At 47.6% G+C, this 21,497-nt stretch overlaps 1 protein-coding gene across 1 annotated transcript in view; it reads right to left on the reverse strand.

Moving 5' to 3' along the window:
• PKNOX2 (PBX/knotted 1 homeobox 2) overlaps window positions 1-21,497 on the reverse strand; it is a 263,021-nt gene that overhangs the window by 70,650 nt on the left and 170,874 nt on the right. The window contains exon 4 of the mRNA XM_080930675.1: window positions 4,871-4,979. Coding sequence (XP_080786801.1) covers window positions 4,871-4,957 — 87 coding nt within the window. The 5' untranslated portion in view covers window positions 4,958-4,979. The remainder of the gene's footprint in view (window positions 1-4,870; window positions 4,980-21,497) is intronic.

Raw genomic sequence — 21,497 nt, forward strand, 5'->3', positions numbered from 1 at the left:
CTGGAAGAGCCTGAATTTGTGCCATACATGGTAGCAGGGTCAGGGTCAGACCCAGGATTCCTGAATGTCTGCTGTGGGGCGTCCTCCTGCTCTCGGAGACTACCAACTCCAAGGACAGGAGTCCAGGTGTCTTACTCATCTAGCCTTCATGCTAGGCCATGGGGACACTGAATCTCTTCAAAGGTGGCACGTGAGGACACAGCATGTAAAGTACTTCTCATCCCCGCTGCTCATGTGGTCACCTGTCCCCTGACCTATTTTAGGCTCTGTATCCTTAGGCCATTAACTTTTTTTTTTTTTTTTTTTTTTTGTACCTGTTTAGGGCACTTGTCCTATTTGGAGAAGTTAGACAATAAGAGCCCTGCTTCTGGTAACTGAGGTAGAAAGTAAGTCAATGAAAGGCAAAACCTAAACCTGAGCATGTTTCATCACAAGATTTCCAGTCCCAGGGACAGTTCACCTTCTCCTGTGCAGGGACAGAGCTAGACCCGGAGTTTGTTTTTTCCCTCTATGCAATGAAGAATCCAGGTCTAAAGACATGGGTGGGCCAAGCAGGCAGGGAGAAAGGTCACTGACTATAAAGGGAAGAAAGGCCCACAACAAAATAAAAGGAAGAGAAGAATATGTTTTGATGAATAAAATTGAGGGAAGGTGGGTCTCCCATATGGTCCCTGGGGTGTTGCCCCCAGGGGCAGAGGGACCTGTCAATCATAGCTACAAAAAGGCTTAGGGGAACTTTCAAAGCAGATGAATTAACTTTATGCTGGAAAGTGAATGTGTTTCACAGGCAGCTGAGCAGACCCTGCGAGGCAGGGGGCTCCAGGCCTTAAAGAGATGAGAGGGATGTAAAGGACTGTGACAGCATCTGAACCTGCTTGCCCGGCACAGCTGCATGGCCTGGATGGAGGCCATTCACAGCCAGGGGCCCCATCCACCCCCTTCTGCCTTGTTAATGAAACCAGCATGGAGATTCTAATGACTGATCAAAGCCCAGCCAGCTTCCCTAGGCCTGATGCACCCCTGGTTCTGCTTGGAGCATCTGAGCTAGTATAGGGAGGGGAAGAAGGCGTAAAGAGGTCGAAAGAATGCTTTGTAGCCCCATCTCTGGCGGTCTTACCTTCCCCGTTGAGAAGGTGGGGAAGCATCATTTTGACCCTGGAACTATGGGTGTAGTTTCCTTGGCCCCTGACACCGTTCTCTTTACTCCAAGAGTTGCAGGGGGTTAAAGCAGTGGACCTCCATTTCCATGTAAACTCTGCTTCTATTGAAAGGCCTTGAGCAAATGCTTGCCTTCCTTCTGACGGGAGCTTCCTCAGATGAGCCTCAAAGCTGAGTCCCCATTTTGTCATCATTCTCCCTCTGATGAACAAGGAAAAGCCAGTCCTGAATAAACTGCCCAAGTCCCTTTCAGAACAAGTATTGTTATGTCATTTGGTGACAGCTCCCACCCACCAAGTGTCACATTCGCCAGGGCTGGAAAAGGATTCATTAAGATTTGTGTTTTCTGTTGGGACATTCGTGCAGCAGGGCTTGATGTAAATGTGCAGAGAAATTTAAACACTGGCTATCTACCCACCATCTACCCCAATAGACCAGATGATTTAAATATGTGTCTTGCCTGTAAACCAAGAGCATCTATGGAACAGTAGGTGTGTGTCTATGTTTACTTTTTATTTCCTTGATAAGGGCTTGGGAAGGGTGGAGAAGCCGTTGCCCTCACTACTAAATCCCAGTTTCCTGGAATTGCTGATAGAGCTGGGAGAACTTGGCGTTGTGGAAGATGCTGAATATGTATATGCTTCCTGATGAGGAGCAGGAGGACTTCAAAGTATTTCTGAGGTGGAAAGAGAGAAAATGAACAAGGGCACAGGACTAGAAGGACTCACAGAGTGGTGGTTGATACTATGAGTTCTGAAAAGGGGACCAGAGTGCCATTTACTGGTGTGTATGAAAAGGAGACCAGAGTGACATTTACTGGTGTGTGTGTGTGTGTGTGTCTGTCTGTCTGTCTGTCTGTCTGTCTATCCATCTATCTATGCAATGTAGAGTTCCATTAGAGTTGGCAGGAATTCTGGGGTAGGAGGAGGTGGGAGCCGGTGGGAACTGTAAAAGCCCCGGTGACTGTGGTGACCAGGCCCACCATGACAGAGCTACGTAAGAACAGGAACCATGACAGGCAAGTCAACATGATGCATTGAACTGAGGGTCCATCTTTCTGCTTCATATCCAGCCTCCCTGTACACAACTTTTTCTTACAGAGTTCTGAGTTCGAGCAGTCCACCCCTACCTCTTCAGAGCACAGAATGAAGGTCTGGATCAAGGGCACAAACACACGGCGTACTGGAATTGACGTATGAGAGTTTTTTTAAAGGACAAAATAATCGTTAGCGTGATCTGAAGAGAAACCAGAGTCTGAGGAATTATAATTAGACAGTAGAGGGCGCTGCTTCTCCAACAGATCTCAACAGCAAGATACAGGAAGGAGATAAGTCTACATGAAGGGTGCTACCGAGTTGTTGCTTTTGCAATTTCTAAATATACACTTAGTCTTTAGAACATAATAAACAAAATGACGTCCTTATGAGAAGTCACAGAGTTTCCCCAAGACAAACTCAAATGGCCCGGAGGGGCTGGAAGCCACTTAGCCATCTTACCACTTTGGCTTATGCCCAAATAGCATGGGGCCATAACCATTAATGCTTTTCCACTAAAATGGAAAAGGAAAAAAAAAAGGTCTCCGTCATTTTTAATAACTTTATTCCCCAAACTTCAAAATGAAAATTGCCAAGTTAAGAACTTGCCTAGAAAAAAAATTCTAATTTATTATAAAGAAGGTCCGGGGCTTGGGAATTTTTTAATGCAGATTCCTAATTTTCCAAAGTGACATTCTCCTGTGCATTTGAATAGATTATGTTCAGTATTGCTAGCCCTTAGCACAACGGGAACATTATTAAAACGATTGCACAGGTCTCTGAGGAGAGGCTCCGCTCCTTGCTCCCTTTCTCATTTTGGGGACTTCATATCAGAGACTGTCCATTCCTTGCCTGTGAAAGAAACTGGGTTTCTGGGGAGGTGACATGGAGTTCTGTCACATAGGGAACAAAAGTCACAAGATTAGACCTGAAGGGGTAATGAAAGAGTGGGTCTCGTTTCCTGAGAGCCCCTATTTAAGACGAGTCCCTGTGTGCACCCTCAGTCCTATTATAAGGCCTGGCTTTCCCGAAGACAGTGTCAGAGAGCAGCTGGTTCTTTAGGATAATGACATTACAAGGGAAATAGAGCGGAGTTTTCCCCTGAGAAGCTGGGGTTAGCTCTTGAAAGCTGAGAGGGAGGAAGGCAGGGGACCAGCAGTGTGGAATGTTAGTAGCCAAGCCTATATGGGAGAAACACCCCAGCCCTAAAGAAGGGGAAAAGGGACTCCTGAGGCCATCTGACTCCAAAACCCAGAAACCTTTGCAGCCTCTGTTTGGGAACCGTTCTCCCTGCTTCTCGCTTTATCACTGCCTTCACCTTTCTTCCTCAGCCTCCATCTTCATCCCATTTCTTAAGGTTAATGAGATTCAGGGAGGAGTGTGAAGGTCCTGTGCAGAGCAAGCCTGGAGACTGAAGGGATCGTGCTGGCAGGTCACTGAATGATGAGGGGCTTTGTACTTTCGGGGAGAAGGGGGGTCAAAGATGGTCTGCAAGGTGGCCCTGCATCATCTGGCAACTTCCCAGAGGTTAGGAGAGACATGGCAGAGAGAAGAGCTGCTCTGTGCTCACACCGAGCTGGCCATCAGCAGGCCATAGGACCGAGGAGCGTGAACAAAGTCCCCAGCCCTGTTTACAAGTCTCAATACCAGTTTCCATGGGCTCTGTGAGGATGCCTATGTTTGCAAGGGATAGAGAAGGTCAGAGGACAGTTTCGACAAGAAGGTGGACTGACTCACAGGAGCTCTCCCCTGAGTTAAATGCCACGTGAACATTCTGGTGAATGCGATTCACACGACACACGCCCGATAGGTAATTGTTAAACTGAGACAGACTCGCCAGACAAGAGAAAGGAGGAGAACACGGGTAAAGGGGACGTCTCATGCGAAAGCACGGCCCCAGAACGCAGGCTTTCAGAGCCATCAGGGGCTGCTGGGAGGCACCCAGCGCAGAGATAAGAAGGGATGGGTCTCAGGAACTGCAGTAGCTTAGTCCACACAAGGTAGAAGCTTCCAAAAAACAGAACAAAACCGAAAACAACAAAAACCAGAGAATCTAAAACATTGGGAAGACACTGCTGCTGAGGGTCACGGGTTCTGCAACCACAGAAGGACTCTGAGAAGAACATGGAGCTGAGGCTGGAAAATGACAACCAGAGGAGGGGAACTGAAGCCATGGACCAAGAATTCTCTTTCTAGGAAGATTGCCCAGCAGAGCCTTAAGAGATGCTTCTAACAGGCAGGTAGCAGGGCGCTGGTCAGAGTGCTCAAGAGATCAGGGGAAGGAAGATGTGCTACTGAGGAAAGCAGGAGTCTCCTAAATAGATTATGCACATCTCGTCCCCAGATTGACAGTGTCAATTTTGCCCTGAGCAAGTCTAAAGGCACTTAGTACTCTCCAGTGTCTGCAGGGTGAGGGTGGCGGACAGGTCTATGATCACAACTCCAAGTTACAGTCCTGGTAACAGAATTAATCAGACAGTGTTTGAGCCTGGTGTTCTGTCAAGTCCAATGACCTGTGTCACTCAATGACCAGATTGGACTCTCGAGAGAAGCCACCCCAAGGCAGACAGGCAGGCTAAAGCTGAGTCAGGACTGCCGGTGGCCTGGGAGAATACCAGTTCCACATTCACACGGGGTTTCCAAGGCTACTCCTCCCCATTCTTCCCTGGCGCACTCACCTGGGGGCTGTCCTGGTAGGGTGGGGGAGGGACATTCTGCGTGGCCATCATTGTCAGTGCTGGGGCTGGGGAGGCATGTTGCATCATGGGGTTGATTCACATGGAGGATCTGTGGGCAGAAGAAAGGGGGCCACACAGTTAGTACAGAGTCCAGGCAGCCTAGGGGACTAACCAGCTCCACATTTTCCCCCCAGTCTGGAGCACCTGGAGTTGATGGTGTACTCAGGGACTGGAGGTTCTTCAGAGGAACAAGTCAGAACTATGGGAAGGGGCCAGGTAGAGAGAAGTTTGCTGCGCTATTTTGACTCACAAGAAAAAAATATTCAAATTACATGTAAAACAATCTGTACTCCTGTGGTAATGCTTAGCTCAGCATCAACTCAGGCCTGGTTGGTTAGGGGGAGGCAGTGGGTAGCTTGACTGCTGGAAGGCCTGCTTCATCTCTCTGCCTTTGACAAGGATGCTTTTTGCTCAACCCTTCACAGGCATTCAGAAACATCAGCATTCCCCCAGGCAGTAAGCCCATCGGTTTCCAAGTTCAAGGCTCAGGGTCTCCAAGCACATGACTTGCCCTCCCAAGTGAGCTCATTACACCCCCTAGTGGTAGCAAGGGACATGGGCCATCAGCCTTCTTCAAGACTAGTCCAGAGGTGATCTGTGCAAAAGATTTTGGAAAGGGATAAAACAAGTGGGACACCAAGACTTTCTTCCATTTTGGTTCAATATAGAGTTGCCAGTATGTAGAGCCATAATTGCCAAATGGATGACCTGCCTCTTACATAGAAGGAGACAGGACATGAGGAAGTGTGTGTGTGTGATTGGGTGTGTGTGTGTGTGTGTGTGTGTGTGTGTGTGTGTGTGATTGTGTGTGTGTTTGTATGTGTGTGATTGTGTGTGTGTGTTTGTATGTGTGTGTGTGTGACTGTGTATGTGTCTGTGATTGTGTGTGTTTTACAGGTCTTCTTCACCGCACCTCACACCACCCCGTCACCGGTGAATGACTTCACCAATGAACGTCCCCTTTGGGGCCTCAAAATTTCTCCTTGAACTAGGCCATGGTTTGTAAGCAGAGATATCCTGGCAATGCCACTCAGGGAAACTGAATGCCCAGAGAGATGCTGAGATGCAGGGGATGCCCTGAAATATTTAGAGGCAGCCACTCACAGGCTAGTTGCTGATACAGCACTGTCCAGCATGGGGCAGGAGAACTTGAAGAACATGGAGGGGGTGGAAACTCTCCTGGGTAGAGGGGGCTAGTGAGCTTGAAGTCTTTGGGAGCCAGTGTTCAGATTTTTCTGTGTCTCCCTGAAGGCACTTGGGAACTCTCTCAAGTCCCTCCATTTCCAGAGTCTTCCAAAATGTCCACATACCTGAGGTCTGTAGCAACCTAAAGGGGTCTTTAGAGGCGCCATTCAAAAAAGGATGTTGCTCTCTGGAGTAAGTGAGTGAGTGAGTGAGTGAGTGTGTGTGTGTGTGTGTTTCATTATTGTTGTTGTTTTGTTTTGTTATTGTTCTTTTCAGGGAGGGAAAGAAGGAACTACCCTGGCCTGACCTGTGTCTCCAAAGTCCCAGGAATGCTCTGACATCAAGTACACAAAGCAGTGGGGTTCATGTTTCATTCAGCAGATGCTTTATCACATATCAACTCTGCGCAGGGAACTGTGCTAAGGAGTAAGGCTGGATGGATGAATGAGGCCAGGTCATCTCTCAGGGGGCAGGGGGAGGCACGGTTGGTAGAAGGAGGCAATAATTTGGCAGGAAGGAAGTAAAGGGGTGCTGGGGATGACAGTGCTGGCTGAGCAACAGGCCCGAGTAGAGTGAGCACTCTTCAAGGCTTACCCATCTCTCTATCTGACTTGCCTTAGCAGTCTGACCACTGGGCTTGCCTTGTATCCATGACAACATACAATGGGCACTGAGGCCCAGGCTATCCTTTGCACAGGAGCCTAGGAAAGAGCAGAGTGGGAGAGCCTCTCTCCTCTGTCAGGAAATTTATCAAGGGTTGTCTTCATTGCCAGAATTTGTGGGGGTTGTTGCCGGCCATAGTAAGCAAGGGCGAGCCAGAGAGAATTCCAGAAGCAAAAAGAGGAGGCAGATTATCTCCTCTTCCTCCTCCTCCATGCTAAAGATGGATTCCAGGACTTTGAGCTGTAGTAAAAATGTACTTCACCACTGACCTACCTCCCTGGCCCAGAGGAAAATTTCTGGAGACATTAGAAAGACCTTCAAAATGAAGACTTCTGAAGAGAACCAGGTGGGGGACACACATCTATAATCCTAGCACTGGGGAAGCAGAGGCAGGAAGGCAAAAGTTTTGAGGACAGTCTTGTCTACGTAGTGCATTTCCAGGCCTCTAGGGTTTACACAGTAAGATCCTGTTTTCATACCCTTCCCCCACACACCCCACCCATGCCCTAAAACGATACTAAAATGAGTACATGAGCTCTCTCTTTGAAGACATGGGGGGATGAAGAAATAGAGACCTTGAGAGATGTTAAGAACTCTGGAAGGCAAAGTAACTTTGTCTGGGCCTTGGTTCTGGAGCACAGGGTGGGCCTATGGGAAAGGGAGAGGGAGGGGGAGGGGGTAGGGCCCCAAAGCACCAATCTTATTTAGTGACAGAAAAGACTGCAGGGTTGCAATACCAGAAATGTCCAGAAGAGGGAGCACAGGGCAGAGACGCTGCTAGAACAACATCCAGGAAAGGTTTTTTTTTGTTTTTTGTTTTTTTTTCTCAGCTGGTTGGGGCAACTGTTTTAATACTGGCGTTGAGTCTTTTGGTAACTTCATTCCGTATGTAAATGAGAAACTCACATTGAAACTCACAGTGAAGGTAAGGCAAAGAAAACTCAAGCAGAAGAATTATGATTACACAGAAAAGTAATAAATCCTCACTCTTTCATTAGCGCTCCCATAATGAAGGCAAGGTCAGTTAAGCGATGGTGTTACTTGATAATGTCTGTTGCAGAGCAAGAAAGGGTAGCTGAGAGTGTTCTGATCTTAGAATCAACCATCCATGAGGCGAAAGCAGTTTTCAGTTCCGAGCCTGCCAGGCTGTACAGAAAGGAAGCTAGCTGGCTCCTGGCTCCTCCCCTTTTCTAGGGTCACCATAAAAGTCCCTAGACCACTGCTCTTTGCCCTCTAAGGATTTTTTTTCCTGAAAGAGAACTGAAGGCCGTTTTTAAAAAAATGGCTTAAGCTACTCTCTCAGCTCAGACAAGCACAGAAGCTTTTGGAAACTTGATCCAATAGAGCTCAGCTGCCCGTGACTCGATGCTCAGCTGGGGAGGCTGACGGGACCCTTAATCCCTCTCTCTCTGCATGCACCCCATCTCGCTTTAGCCTCCCTAAACACCATCTGGAGAGGAATGTGGGGATTCTGTCATCCGGTAAGATGTTGGGTCTGGATGTAGGGGAGCCCTTTAGTGATAGTTGGTGGGGCGGGTCTCGGATCTTTCGGGTAAACCTGCCCTATACACTTTCTTTGGCAGCAGGAAGAGGACCCATTCAGAGCTCCGGGGCTCCAGAGCTTTCTTCATCGGTTCTGCGGGGTTACTGGCCCTGTGCAGACACCCTCTCATTTCTGTCATTAGATATATCACACCAAGGCATTCAAGGGACCACAGTCAGTGCTGTAATCAGGGGGCTTTGAGGGATATTTACCCTGGAGAACTCCTTGCTCTGGACTTGGCTTGAGAATTTTCTCTTTAGTGCTGAGACCTTTATTACTAGATAGCTACATGCCGAGGGACATCCTGTACAGCACTGAACCCTACAAGATATTCAGGAAGAAGTAATTTGCATGACTGATACTGTCCCGGAAAGGTCCCAAAGTTCCATTTTTGCGGGCTCAGGAGCCAAATGAGGTAATGGGGGATTGGGGCCCCAAATCGGATACAAAAGACTCTTCACTTTTAGAAACAGGAATGCACAGCTTAGGGTGTCCCTCTCCAGGCCTTCATAGCTCTAGCTCCCCAGAGGCAGTGCCATGATGCCCTCAGACTGGAGCACAAACTCCACTGTGTTGACAAACATAGGCTTAGGGGGAAAAATTGCTAAGCTCGTTAGAAGGAGCTCATTAGGACTTGTTGACATGAAACCCATTAGACCAATTAACATTCCATTAACGGCCTGGGGCACCAAGGGGTTAATGCTGCCGGGCAGTAATTGGGTAAGGGTGTAGGGGTTGGGGGCTCAAGGCCTCAAGGATGAGAAACAAAAGTCTAATTGGGAACTGGCTGGCCAGCTGGCCTGACAGCATTTGGTCCTGGCCCCTGACCCTAGCTGGAACTAAATTGTATCTTTGTATCCGGTCTGAGGTAGAAGAAGGAAGGAAGGTTCAAATTTGCTCTGGCCCCTTCCCATCATGCCCCTCCACTCCAGCCGGGAGACTGGACAGGTGGCTGGCATGAAGGATAAGGGGGAGGGGCCTTCCCACACTCTTTGGTCCTGAAAGTTCTGTTTTCTTCACCTGTGACATGCTCGCCCTCACTACCTCTGGTCTTGGTTTATTCATTTTATTCCATATTTTATTTTTGAAACAAGGGTCTCCTTAGGTAGCGCAGGCTAGCCTCAGACTCACTTTCTGCCTCAGCCTCTGGAGTAAGTGCTTTTGCACACCACATCTGGGAGGTTTGGTACCTTTTTTTTTTTTTTTTTTTTTTTTGCTCTGAGAGTGCATCTCCCTTTTAGAAACTGGTTTTCTGTGATATTACCTATTTTTTTCTAAGTAGAAAAACATGGGAAGCTTCAAAGCCCAGCATATCCCAGGAGTGTTGGGGTATTCTGCCCGCCCTCCATAAGCAGTTAAGAGAGTCCACTCCCACCCCCACGGGTTTCCTTGTTTTGGTAGGAATAGAGCCTATGGAAGTCTCATTCTGTGACTAAGGGAGCCTCAATTCCTCCATCTGCAAAATAAGTTGAATAAGATTTACGAAATCCCAGGATCTAGCTTGTGCTTAGGATCCAAAAGTCTGAGTTCCACAACCTGTAGTCTCTTGTACAAGTCACTTTCCCTTTTAGACTTCGAAATGAAAGACCCTTCCAACATCCGCAACATTATTAGGCAGGATTAGCTTTCCACATATGTGTATTGAATTGAGTGCTAATAACTTGCACCGTAGATTCATTCCAAGGGTCACTCAGTTCTGTCTCTCTTCCTCAGTTCACTAGCAAGTGGGGGTGGGGCAGGGGTGAGCAAGCATCCTGAGGCTAGCAGGACCCCTCCATCATCCTAGTTCATAGCCTCCTCAGTTACTCCTCCACCTGCATCCCCAAAGCCTTCTTCTCTCTGAACAGCTGCCCAGGGCAGCGGTTCTGACGTCTAGACAGATTTGCAGGAGGCTGAAATAACACTGTGAACCCAGCAGGAGGAGGTGACTGGCTGCATTACTAACCTGGCTGGCTTTAGCTTCTCCTTCAGGGGCAGCTGCCTCAACCTGACTCAGCCCCCCACGGACCCCCCTCCTTCTTTCCCTTCAGCGACTAGGCTTGTCCCCTGTGACAAATGATGCCGGTTCAGCTCCCCTTCCAAGGAGCCAACTGTAGGTGGCGTCATAGGGCCCCTCTTTAACTGTATTATATAATATAACCTGTTTACTAAATCAAGTAATCAGTCGCCTCAGGATTTACAGCTTCTGATGTGTACAGAGAATTGGACTTTGAGTCAAATTTAAAAACAAATAAAAATGAGAGGCAGCTGCTGCTGATAGTGTGATATTCATCTTTTGGAAACAAATTCACCCCAGTGCTATAAATTATGCCTGGAAAAAAAGTGTTGTTGATGGGAAGGAATTGGCTAGGTCTCCTCTGCTGGCAACTCCGAGCGATGAATCTTGAAATAACGGTGTCAACCTGTCACTGATTTCATGTGACTCTGTGGATTTATCTAAAGAAACGCAGGCGTGTGGATGCACACACACACACACACACACACACACACACACACACACACACACATACACCCTGGGTCTCTGTCAAACTCAGTAAAAGCTAGAAACCATAAGCAAAAAGCTGGATTTCTACCGGAATTTTGTGGTCCCTGGGATGGATGACTGGATTCAGCACAGAGGACAGGACAGAGACAAGTCTGAGGCCATTGGAGGATGAAAGAGGATGGGAGAGGATGGAGGGAGATGGGAAGGATGGAGGAGAATAGAGGAGGATAGAGGAGGGTTAAAGGAGGGGGGAGGAGGAGGGAGGGGGATGGAGGAAGGTGGAGGATGGGGAGCATTGGGGAGTATGGAGGAGGGTAAAGGAGGGTAGAGGAGGATGGAGGGGATGAAGGAGGATGGAGAGGATGGGGGAGGATGGTGGGAGATGGGATGGATGGAGGAGGATGGAGGAGGGAGGGGATGGAGAAGGATGGAGAGGATGGGGAGAATGGAGGAGGGTAAAGGTTAAAGGATAATGGAGGAGGGTAAAGGAGGGTGGAGGAGGATGGGGAGGATGGAGGAGAATGGAGGAAGGTGGAGGATGGGGAGAATGGGGGAGTATGGAGGAGGGTAAAGGAGGTAAAAGGAGGGTGGAGGGGGATGGAGGGAAATGAGATGCACCAATGGCCTACAAAGTTCAATAATGTGAGCACAGACTTTACATCCAAGTTAGTTTTTCTGATTGAACTGTTTTCAAAGGAGGGAGACATGAAGGGTCTTTAAGGTAAGGGCTGAAGGACCCTGACCTAACTTACAGATCATCAAACACTGCAGAATCCACTGTACGAGGCGACTCAGGAGAGCACTGCTGGGCTGAGAGAAAGCCTCGCGACCTGTGAAGTCTGGTGACATGAAGGCCAGAGACTAGCAGATGCCACTTCCTACTCCCCCTAATTTCAGGCTGTTGAAGGCAAACGTCAGTCCTTCATCTGCTCAGATCAAACTCGGAGTGGGTCTTGGAAGCTAGGTATAGGACCTGTGGTCATATTCGCTAAAAGAAAGGCAGCTGGGTAGGAACTAAGATGTGTTTGCTCTCGGGTCTGAGTCCTTCATTTCTCTCTGTCCTAAAGATGGCTCACTCTACAGTTATTCTTACTATACAGTTACAGTTTCTCAGTGGGTCCCAGGACACACCATGCCTGGCCCAGAGCCCAGGTTCTCGCAGAATAACACAGCCAGAAGGCCCACGTCTCCCGTGCCCCTCTAGCTCCTGCTTTGAACACTCCATAAGTATCTACTGACCTGAGCAGGTCACTTGCAATGTTGTCAAGGTCACCAAGCTCTCTGGCCACCTATAACTCTCTGTGCTAGTGTCCCTTTGCTACCTTTCTAGGGTTTCCTACCCAGAAGGTCATGCCCTAGTACCATGAGGCTGGTCTCCAGGGAACAGTGTGGAGACACAACAGATCTCTTAAGAGATGTGAAAGTCTCTTTTCCTCTCTTCTCCATCAGCCCTGGGTACCTCAGGAAAACACTGAATAATACAGACCTCCTTTTGGCTTCTCACCCCAAGGAGCAGTCCTACTCCCTAGACCCCAGGAGCTCTACACATCAGCTCTCTTCACCCCATTGCCCACCCTGCTGTTTGCCCTTTATATGGAATAACAATACTTCACCATGAAGGTGGTAAAATGAATCTTTTCCACACAGTCCTTTATGATCCAACCTAGATACTGAGTACCAGTTTGCTCTAGAAACCAGCTCTGGGGTGTGGGGAGTGATTGTTTTCTACTCCATATATCTTTTGTACCTTTAGCATTTGGGAGAGGGTACTTAGTGGCCCCATAAGGCAAAGAATTTGCTTAAACAAAGTCTTGGATCGGCCCCCAACCCTTGCTGGCAGCAATGGTTTCCTCGTGGTTCCCATGGCACTTCCCCACTCCTTAGCAGACAAAACTTGCTTTCCTTGGACTCCAGTCTGACCGAGTTTCCCACAGAAGATCCAACTATCTTGCTCTGTCACCAGGAGGCATGTGTTCCTAAGTCACAGAGGTTGCCAGGGCGCACAGTTCACTGGCTACCACCTCCCCTCAACCATTCACCCACCACAGCCACCCCCCAAGTTGGGCACCAAAACACAGTCCAAGGCCTAGAACCCACTTCCTCATCTGCTCCCACTCAGGACTAGTTCAGCAGCATGGTGGGGCCCCTATCTGCTGCCTCCCTGCCTCCCTGTCACACCTTCACTGGCTTCAAAAAGCTGCTGATATATTTTACAAACTGAAACAGCAATTTAATTCCCCCTGATAGCGGCAATTGTCCATTAGATCTTCCTACCGAGGAGCTTAACAATAATTCCTTCCATCCAACTGCTTGCCTCTTCTTGATCTGAGAATCAATCCCATAAATAGCAGGCAAGAGTTTGCACATTACTCTCTCCCTCCAGCTTCCAGCATTTTGATGAAGATTCTCATCTCTTCTTTAAACACTTTACAACTTGGCAATTTTTCTCCCTTTGGTTCCTTTAAACAAAATAAAACAACGGTGCAAACCGGGAGAGGGGCGGCGGTGGGGGCACGTTGGCTGTGAGAGAAAACACATGAAGTTCTCAGGCCTTTCCCAGAAGTGTTTGCTCTTCCCCATGCTGGGAAGCAGAGGGTGGCTCCAGGGCTTCTGATGGGGTAGGTTGCTGGAAAGAAGGTGCCGCTCTGCCCTGGTGGGGTATCATTAACTTCTTAATTCACACACTCTGAGGTTGGGTCTTGCTTTTGTCAACAGTGTTCAACTTAAAGGAAATGTCCCCTTCCCCAACATTTTTCTGTTGTGGCCAGGAAAGGAAGCGAGAGGAAGCCTAGTAATTGCCCTGCAGCTCCAGTGCCAGGGCTCCCGTGGCCTGCCCACCTGCAGACAACCCTCTCACCTAAAGGCAGAATTCCGAACACTTTCCCTTTTCTGTTTTGTTTTAAACCGGGCTCGTGCTAAAGAGCTCACTGGGGACAACTGAGGATGGCAGTACTTAGTCGCTGCCCTCAGTCCCTCTCACTCTTCTAACCTGAGATCCTCCTGCCTCAGCTCTCCAACCACTGGGGTCACAGTCATGCCCCTCCACATCTAGTTACCCTCCTTTCTTTTTCAGTCCGCCCTGCTTTGAGTCTACATCATGGGTGGGAGAAAGAGAGGAGCGGGGAAAGGAGAGGGCTTAAGGCCTTTGGTTCAATCCCTGACTGTTCCTTTGCAACTCCAGTGAATTGTCAAGAGGAGAGCCCTCCTGATCCTCCACGGAGTGTTGGCAGACACTGCATTGCCAGGGGCACCAGGGGCTCCAACCTGGTCTCCTGAGATACCACCACGTGTTCTCTCTTGTCTGCACACATGAAGAGAAACAAGTCTAAAGATGAACCCAGGGATGCAAAGTCCCCCTCGACAGACTCGATTCCCAGGTTTATTATTATTTGCGGAAAGCTGACGGCAGCTCGGGGGACAGAGCTGAGAAAACAACACAGGCCTGGCCCCAGAGGCTCACGACTCAACAGAGACAAACAGTTCAGACACTGGGGATCCAGGATGATAGAAGCCAGGCGGCTACCTCCCTGATGCCTCTCCCCTAGTCTGAGGGCGGAGCACAGAGCCTGACCTTGAGGAGGAGAGCAAGCAGCGAAGGGCTGGAACTGGAGCACAGAGCAGGGGCCTGGGAAGCCTCTTCAGCCTATCAGCTGGGGCAGTCTCAGATTTCTATGGAGCCAGGACCTCTACGGAGGAGGCCTTTTCCTCTCCGAGAAGGACCAAACTATGTTCTCTGGCTGGTTGAAACCGGTTTTAAGTTCATCTCCAGGAAAAATAAAACAAACCGTTCAGAAAGCAACTCTTTGGTCTCGGCAGTGGGCGTCCTTCTCCGGTTCAGATGGAGTCTACCTTGGTCCTTACTGCTGTTAGAATGGGGGCATGTGCTTGACTCTGTGCTCCTGATATCCCAAGAAGCAGGCCACTAAGGGCAGCGGATGGCAGCTGATGGGAGGGAAACTGAGTCCGTACTGGGCCGCAGACTCATGCCCCTGCCTCACACATGTCCTCTGTGCTCTTGCTATGTTCCTTGTCAGTTAGGATGGGATGGCATTCTGTATTTCACACTCATATCACTTTTCCATCACCAAGCTTTTGCTCCAAACCCTATCCAACTGACCTCCTGTTACCTTCAGCCTGGCCCAGAACCAGGCATGGGGCTGCAGGATGCAGAAATGTCACTCCATACATTTCAAAGTCATGAAAAATTCCCATCTCTGCCAATGCCTTCTCCTGCCAGTGGCCTCTTTGCTCCCTAGCATAGGTCATAGACAGCCACAGCTTCTGCTTCCTAGGTAAAAGTGTGTGCAGCACACGTTTACGACCTCTTCCTGGTGAGCACTCCTGCATGATCGCACATGCACCGCCTTGGCTTCCGTTAAAGTGCAAATCTAGGACCCGTTAGGTCCAGATGCCACTTAGATCTCAGAGAGGAGTTTGTTAGCCCCTCCCCTTGTCATTAATTTTGGTGATGGTGAGACAGTAATACGGAACAAGTAATGACTATATTTAGTGTGCCCTTCGCTCACACTGAGTGTATCCCTAACGCACACATGGATAACCTTGTTCTTTCTCTACCACGTAGAGTCATGCTGATCCAATGTGTGGATGAGAACAGTGAGGCTTAGACAGGTTGGAATCATTTTAATAATATTTCGCACAGTCTGATTGAGGAGTATGATGTTTCAGGGTAATAGCAGGAAACATCCAAGGAGGAAAATGACCCCAGAACTGAGCCTAGCACAGAGAAGGCAAGGTGGTTATAGAAAGAAGATGCCATCTTGGACTTGGCCCTGTACAGAGATCATGCCTTGGTTTTCCAGACTTCTGAAAATCACTTCACAAGGAGAATGCTAGTGTCTTCTGTGTGTCACATGTGGGCTTTAGTGACAGCTAATCCATGTCCCTCTTATACCTTCTTCCCACGATGGGGCTTCATCATCTCCCACAGTGGGGCTGCCTCTTCCATGGCTCCTTCCTGTTGGTACTATTATCCTGGTAGCAAGCAGAGCTAGTCCAAATGTATGCAAATATTTGATTGCATTTTGCACTTGTTATTTTATAGGGAAAAAATGAATGAAGGGGAGATGAAAAAGGAAAATGCTGATACCAGAGATAAGAATGGGGGGGCCTTGTAACATCATGATAAAACTGAGACAAAGATGGAAAACATCCAGTGTGCTGAATGCAGCAGATCTGGGGTCTCCTTCACAGAGTCACTGGACTGTGTGCTCACTTAGGAAGGGAAAGAACGGAATCAAAGGATGATAATGAGTATCTGGTTGAAGACTGCACCTCAGAGGCATTGCAGAGTTGGGAACCCGATACTGTATTTCCTTGTCTGGCAGGAACTCTGAAAACACACGCTGCAGGCACAAGCCCCAGGCTGCATGTTCTTGATCATACACACCTCCATGGGCGACCAGAGCTGTGACTCACACTCACCCAATGTCTATCAGTGGCTCCTGGCCAATCTGCACCCAAATGCCGTGTTGGGGCTTAGGTGGAGTAGGTGGACTAAAACCTGATTTCTGTCTTCACGTGGCCTTATTGGTTCATCCACAGTTATTAAGCAGAGTTCCTATTCTAAAACAATCCAAAGGCAAATCCAAGAGACTCTGTATCCCTCTTTCCAAAGTTCAGCAATATTAGGTGTTTTAAGCCACGACACTCGGTCATCAGTGAGTGACACTTTTCATTAGTGAGTGACACTTTTGTTCATATCTAAGTTCTAGCTGGGTTTTTTTTTTTTTTTTTTTTTTTTTGTTTGTTTGTTTGTTTGTTCTTTTGGTCTTTTGTTTTTAACAGATGCCCCTTCCTCAGTGGGCCTTTCTTCCGCACTTTCTCCATCTCAGCCCAGAGAGACTCCAGGCAGGAAGCTACATGGACTATCGAGAGACGTTGTCATGGGTCAGCAAAAGGGTATTACTCATAGCCTCCAAAGCAGGCAGCTGTTAGACAGACGGACAGAGCACCAGGGCTATGTTTTGCCTCCCACTGGCTCCTGGCTTCCTGCTGCCAGCCCCCTCCCCTTTCACCCCAGTCTTAGGAAGGGGTCTGTAGTCCTCTGGCTTCTACCAGGGAAACCTTTAGTCATACTTCAGCCCTTCCAGCTGCATTCAGACCGGGAGACGTGTTTCATATTGGCAGCAGACACGCTGAACACTGGTAACTTGTCTGAGAAATATAGCTCACCGAGTCTTTGCAATGACGACTAATTTCCTCATTATGATGTGGATGGAAAAGAAAGAACCTAGCCTTCAGCAAGTTAAAAAATTGTGCCTCTCCCTCCCCCTCTTCACCCTAGAAGATAGGCTTCCCTTGTCATGTCAGGGCAAGGATCGATGGGTGTAAGAAAGAGTGAAGAAGATAATTTTGTCCATTGGTCCCCAAGGACCAATTAGGAGGCTCCAACTTACAACAGACCTCAATCTCCTGGGATCTGAGCATCTCCCAGGGTCAGGCTGCCAAAGGTAAAAGAAGCAAGCATCTTGACTCACTTCGTCCAGAGCAGGGTGATCTAGGCATGCAGGGGAACTGGGCTGTAGGAGGGAGGTCACTGGGGCAGAAAGTAGTGGGAAATGGGATTCCCATCCAAGGTGATGCCCCTCTAGTGCACCAACCTGATGAAGCTGGGATGGATCCATGCTCTCTGCAGGCCTCTCTGTGATATGAGATCAGAGTCTCTGCTATGGGGCACTTGGAAGACCCACCTGCTAAGTCCTTGTCTAAGGACTTGTACAAGGGATTTGTACTCGAAACACCAGGATTGTTTCTCCAACAGGAGATGTGTGCTTGTGCATGGGCTAAAAATATGGGGTCAGGTAGGCAGAATGGGGAGAGAGAGAGAGAGAGGGAGAGACAGAGAGAGAGAGAGAAAGAGAGAGAGAGAGAGAGAGAGAGAGAGAGAGAGAGAGAGAGAGAGAGAGAGATATGAAGAGGTAAGGAAGCCCATTTCAGAAAAACTGGGAGGGTGAAGGACCATGAATGCTGGCGAGATGAAAGGCTCATAACAGTGATCCACAGCTGGGGGATGGCTGCGATGGCTATCCTGGTTTGTACTTCAGCTTTCCCTTCACAGACCAGAAACTCACTGCCTCTTCCCTAGTCCAGGAGCAGTGGGGATCCAAGGTTCTAGGGCTCATTGTCAGAGGACCAGGAGCTCTGACTCCTTTGCACAGAGGAGTTTTTTTCCAGGTGAAGCAGCAGTGAGTTGGCTCTAGGGTCCTCTTTAGAGCTCAGGCCCCAGAGATCAGACTCAGTAACCAACCAGTAAGCTCCATGCACTGTGTGAGCAGTTGGCATGCCACACGGAGAAGACAGAGACTACTGAGGACGGTGACTAAAGAAATAACAGAACGAAAAAGTTCCCTGAGCTGAAGCCAAGCAGGTGACTTCAGAGTGAAGAGGACGAGGAAAAAAAAGAAGGAGGCAAAGAAAGCTTCAGATCCCCAGCTACACCCGTTCTGCAGCCCCAAGGGAAAATGAAAGGAGCCTGAAGTTCCCTAGGATACCCACAATGCAGGAAATAAAATGATGGGACATCAGCATCAAGGCTCAAAGGCAGAACTGAGGGTGCTCCTCGGTGGCAGAACATATGCCCAGTATGAAAAGCCCTGTGTTTGATTCTCAGCATGGCAAGGCAAAACAAAACAAGGCCCGAGAGAGGAAGATACTGAGTCAAACTGTCAACCAAGCATGAGATGGAGTCAACGCTGGCTGTGTGAGAACTCACCCTATTTCCCCTTCAGCAACATAAAAAATCATATCTAGAGGTGATAGGCCAGCAACACCAACAGTTCTGAATATTATTGCCATATAAGGAAACATTGTAGAAGGAGCCATGACTCTACCAAAGGGAAGTCCAGAGAGACAGGGAGGGTGTCACTACACTACTCTGACCCTTGGGACTGGGGATCTGTCTCTCCTTCAGTCATGGCACACAACCAGATTATGTGGCTGAGTGACATTTTTATGTCCACACTGGGGTTCATGCCTTCCAATATAGTTCAGTGTTTTTAATTTAATTTTTATTTATTTGCTTTACATTCCTCTCACTGCCCCCCTCGGGGTCACCCCCTCCCACAACCCATCCCCTGTCCCCACTCCCCTTCTCATCTGAGCAGGTGGGGCTCGCCCGGGTATGCCTGCAACCTAGAACTCCACATCTCTGTGAGGCCAGACGAGGCAGCCCAGCTAGAAGAACATGTCCCACACACAGGCAACAGGTTTTGAGATGGCTCCTGTTCTGGTTGTTCAGGACCCACAAGAAGACCAAGCTTCACATCTGCTGAATATGTGCAGGGAGACCTATGTCCAGCCTTTGTATGTTCTTTGGTTGGTGATTCAGACTCTGAGAGGCCCAAGGGTCCAGGTTAGTTGATGCTGTGGGTCTTCCTGTGGAGTTTGTATCCCCTTCAGGGCTGCAATCCCTCCTCCTATTCTTCCATAGAGTCCCCAAGCTCCATCCACTGTTTGGCTTTGGGTGTCTGCATCTGTCTGAGTCAGCTGCTCCGTGGAGGCTCTCAGAGGACAACATGCTCCTGTCTGTAATTAAGTCTTTTAATTGACCTCTAGTCAGAATCTAAAGGTAACTACACTTATGTAACAAAATGCAAACCTTCCAAGACTTAAGGTAAAGAAAGTAAGTAATATACTATTGCTATATTACATACATACTGTGTGAAATAGTACATAACATGTTATATGTAGTGTTACATATTATACAGTTACAGTATTTACATTTTCACTTTTGAAACAGGGTCTCATTATGTAGCCCAGGCTGGCCTTGAACTCTACCATGCTTGGGTAAATTATATATATATAATATGTTCTATAATAAAAACTATTATACATATTATATTTTGGTGCTGGAGAGATGGCTTGGTCAGTGGTTAAGAGCATTCATTGCTCTTGTAGAGGACCTGGACTCAGTTACCAGTATATGTGTGAAAGCTCACAACCATCCATAACTCCATTTCCAGAGTATCTAATGTTTAAAGGGCACCAAGCACATATTTGGTACACATACATACATGCAAAATAAACACTCATATATATAAAATATAAATACATTGAAAACAATGTAAAAGCATTATATTTTATGTACCATAATAGAATGCAGAATCATACTATAATATAGAATATATAGTTTCCATGGCTATTGACTGCAGAATTAGAAAGTGGTGAAGAAATGCCATCAAGATGAAAGAGAAAGACCAAGCATTGTGGAGTATGCCAGCCTGGACTCTTAACACTCAGGAGGCAGAGGCAGGACAATTCCTATGAGTTCAAGACCAGTGTGATCCACAACAGTGAATTCCAAGCCAGCTATGATCTACAGTGAGAAGCTGACTCAAATTCCCAAAAGTGAAAAAGAAAAAAGATAAAAGGGAAAAGAGGTTTTAACTTAGAATTTTAATATATATACTAGAGTAACACATATGGATGGATATTATATGTTACATGGTATAATAATATAACATAGCATATATTATATAGTAAATAGCATATTCAGTATGATATGGGATTGTGTATATTTGCAATACATAATACTATATATTATTTTATACTGTTAAGATTTAAATTTATATAGTATGTATTAATTTTCTGTAGTAGGTATTATATATTATACAACACTATATACTAAAAATAAATACTATCAAATATAGGATTATTATTGTTGTTGTTTTGAGACAGGGTCTCACTATATAGTCCTGGCTGGCTTCAAGTTGGTGATCCCCCTGCTGTGATCTCCTGAATTCTGGGATCACAGGATGTGTGCTACCATGACTGACAGAAACTGTGAGCTATTGACCGTATGTGTTTGTTCCGACCCGCCTACGTGAAGCGGCCTAAGGGATGAATAACTTCTACATAGAGATGTGGTGGAGGACAGCTGATAAAGGCTTCTTAGAGGGCATATGACTTACTACCTTCTTTCATAGACAATAGACTTAGGTGAGGACCAGAGAAGCAGAAGCGTCCTGGAAAGAGAACTGTCCAACACTGACCAAAAGGAGAAGCCCAGACCAGAAGCTTGATTCTGTGCTCTTAAAGAAGCTTCAGAAGAGGAGAAGAAGCATTTAGGACCGACCGGTAGGCAGATGGCTAGGCTGTAAAGAATACTGGAGAAATGAGACCAGATGCTCCTTGCTTAGTATCCATGTTAGCTGGAGAGAAGCAGGTTCAGGGTAGACAGAAGGTACCTTGGAGCTGCTAGAGAGGATGCTGGACAAAGAATAACCTTTTCTAAGCATTCACTATGCACTAGAAATGTGTGAGACCACTGCCTTGAGAACCCTATGGCTTCTGTTCGAGTTGCATAGGCAGTCATGGGCTGGGTTTGTATCTGTAGCCTCAGTATTGAGGAGGATGGGGAAAGAGACGGTGAGCTGGAGGCTAGCCTGAGCTACATAACTAAAAAAAACTCTTAAAAAGACAAAAGAAAGGAAAAGAGGAAGGAAGGGAGGAAAAGAGGGATTGGGGAAGAACAGGCAAGGGTGAAAAGGGCAATGACGATAAGAGGCCTAAGTACTACATACAACTTGTCCAAGTCCTGTAGCCAACAAATAGCCAGCTAGGAACAGAGTCTTCATTGGGTCAGTTTAAAATGTGAGTTTCTGGGCTCCAACCAAAGTGTGACAACATGTCTTTCCTCATCGAGGAAACAATGTGTACAGTTCTGTTCTTGA

This window comes from Micromys minutus (assembly GCF_963924665.1).
Source record: "Micromys minutus genome assembly, chromosome: 16".
NCBI classification, from domain to species: domain Eukaryota; kingdom Metazoa; phylum Chordata; class Mammalia; order Rodentia; family Muridae; genus Micromys; species Micromys minutus.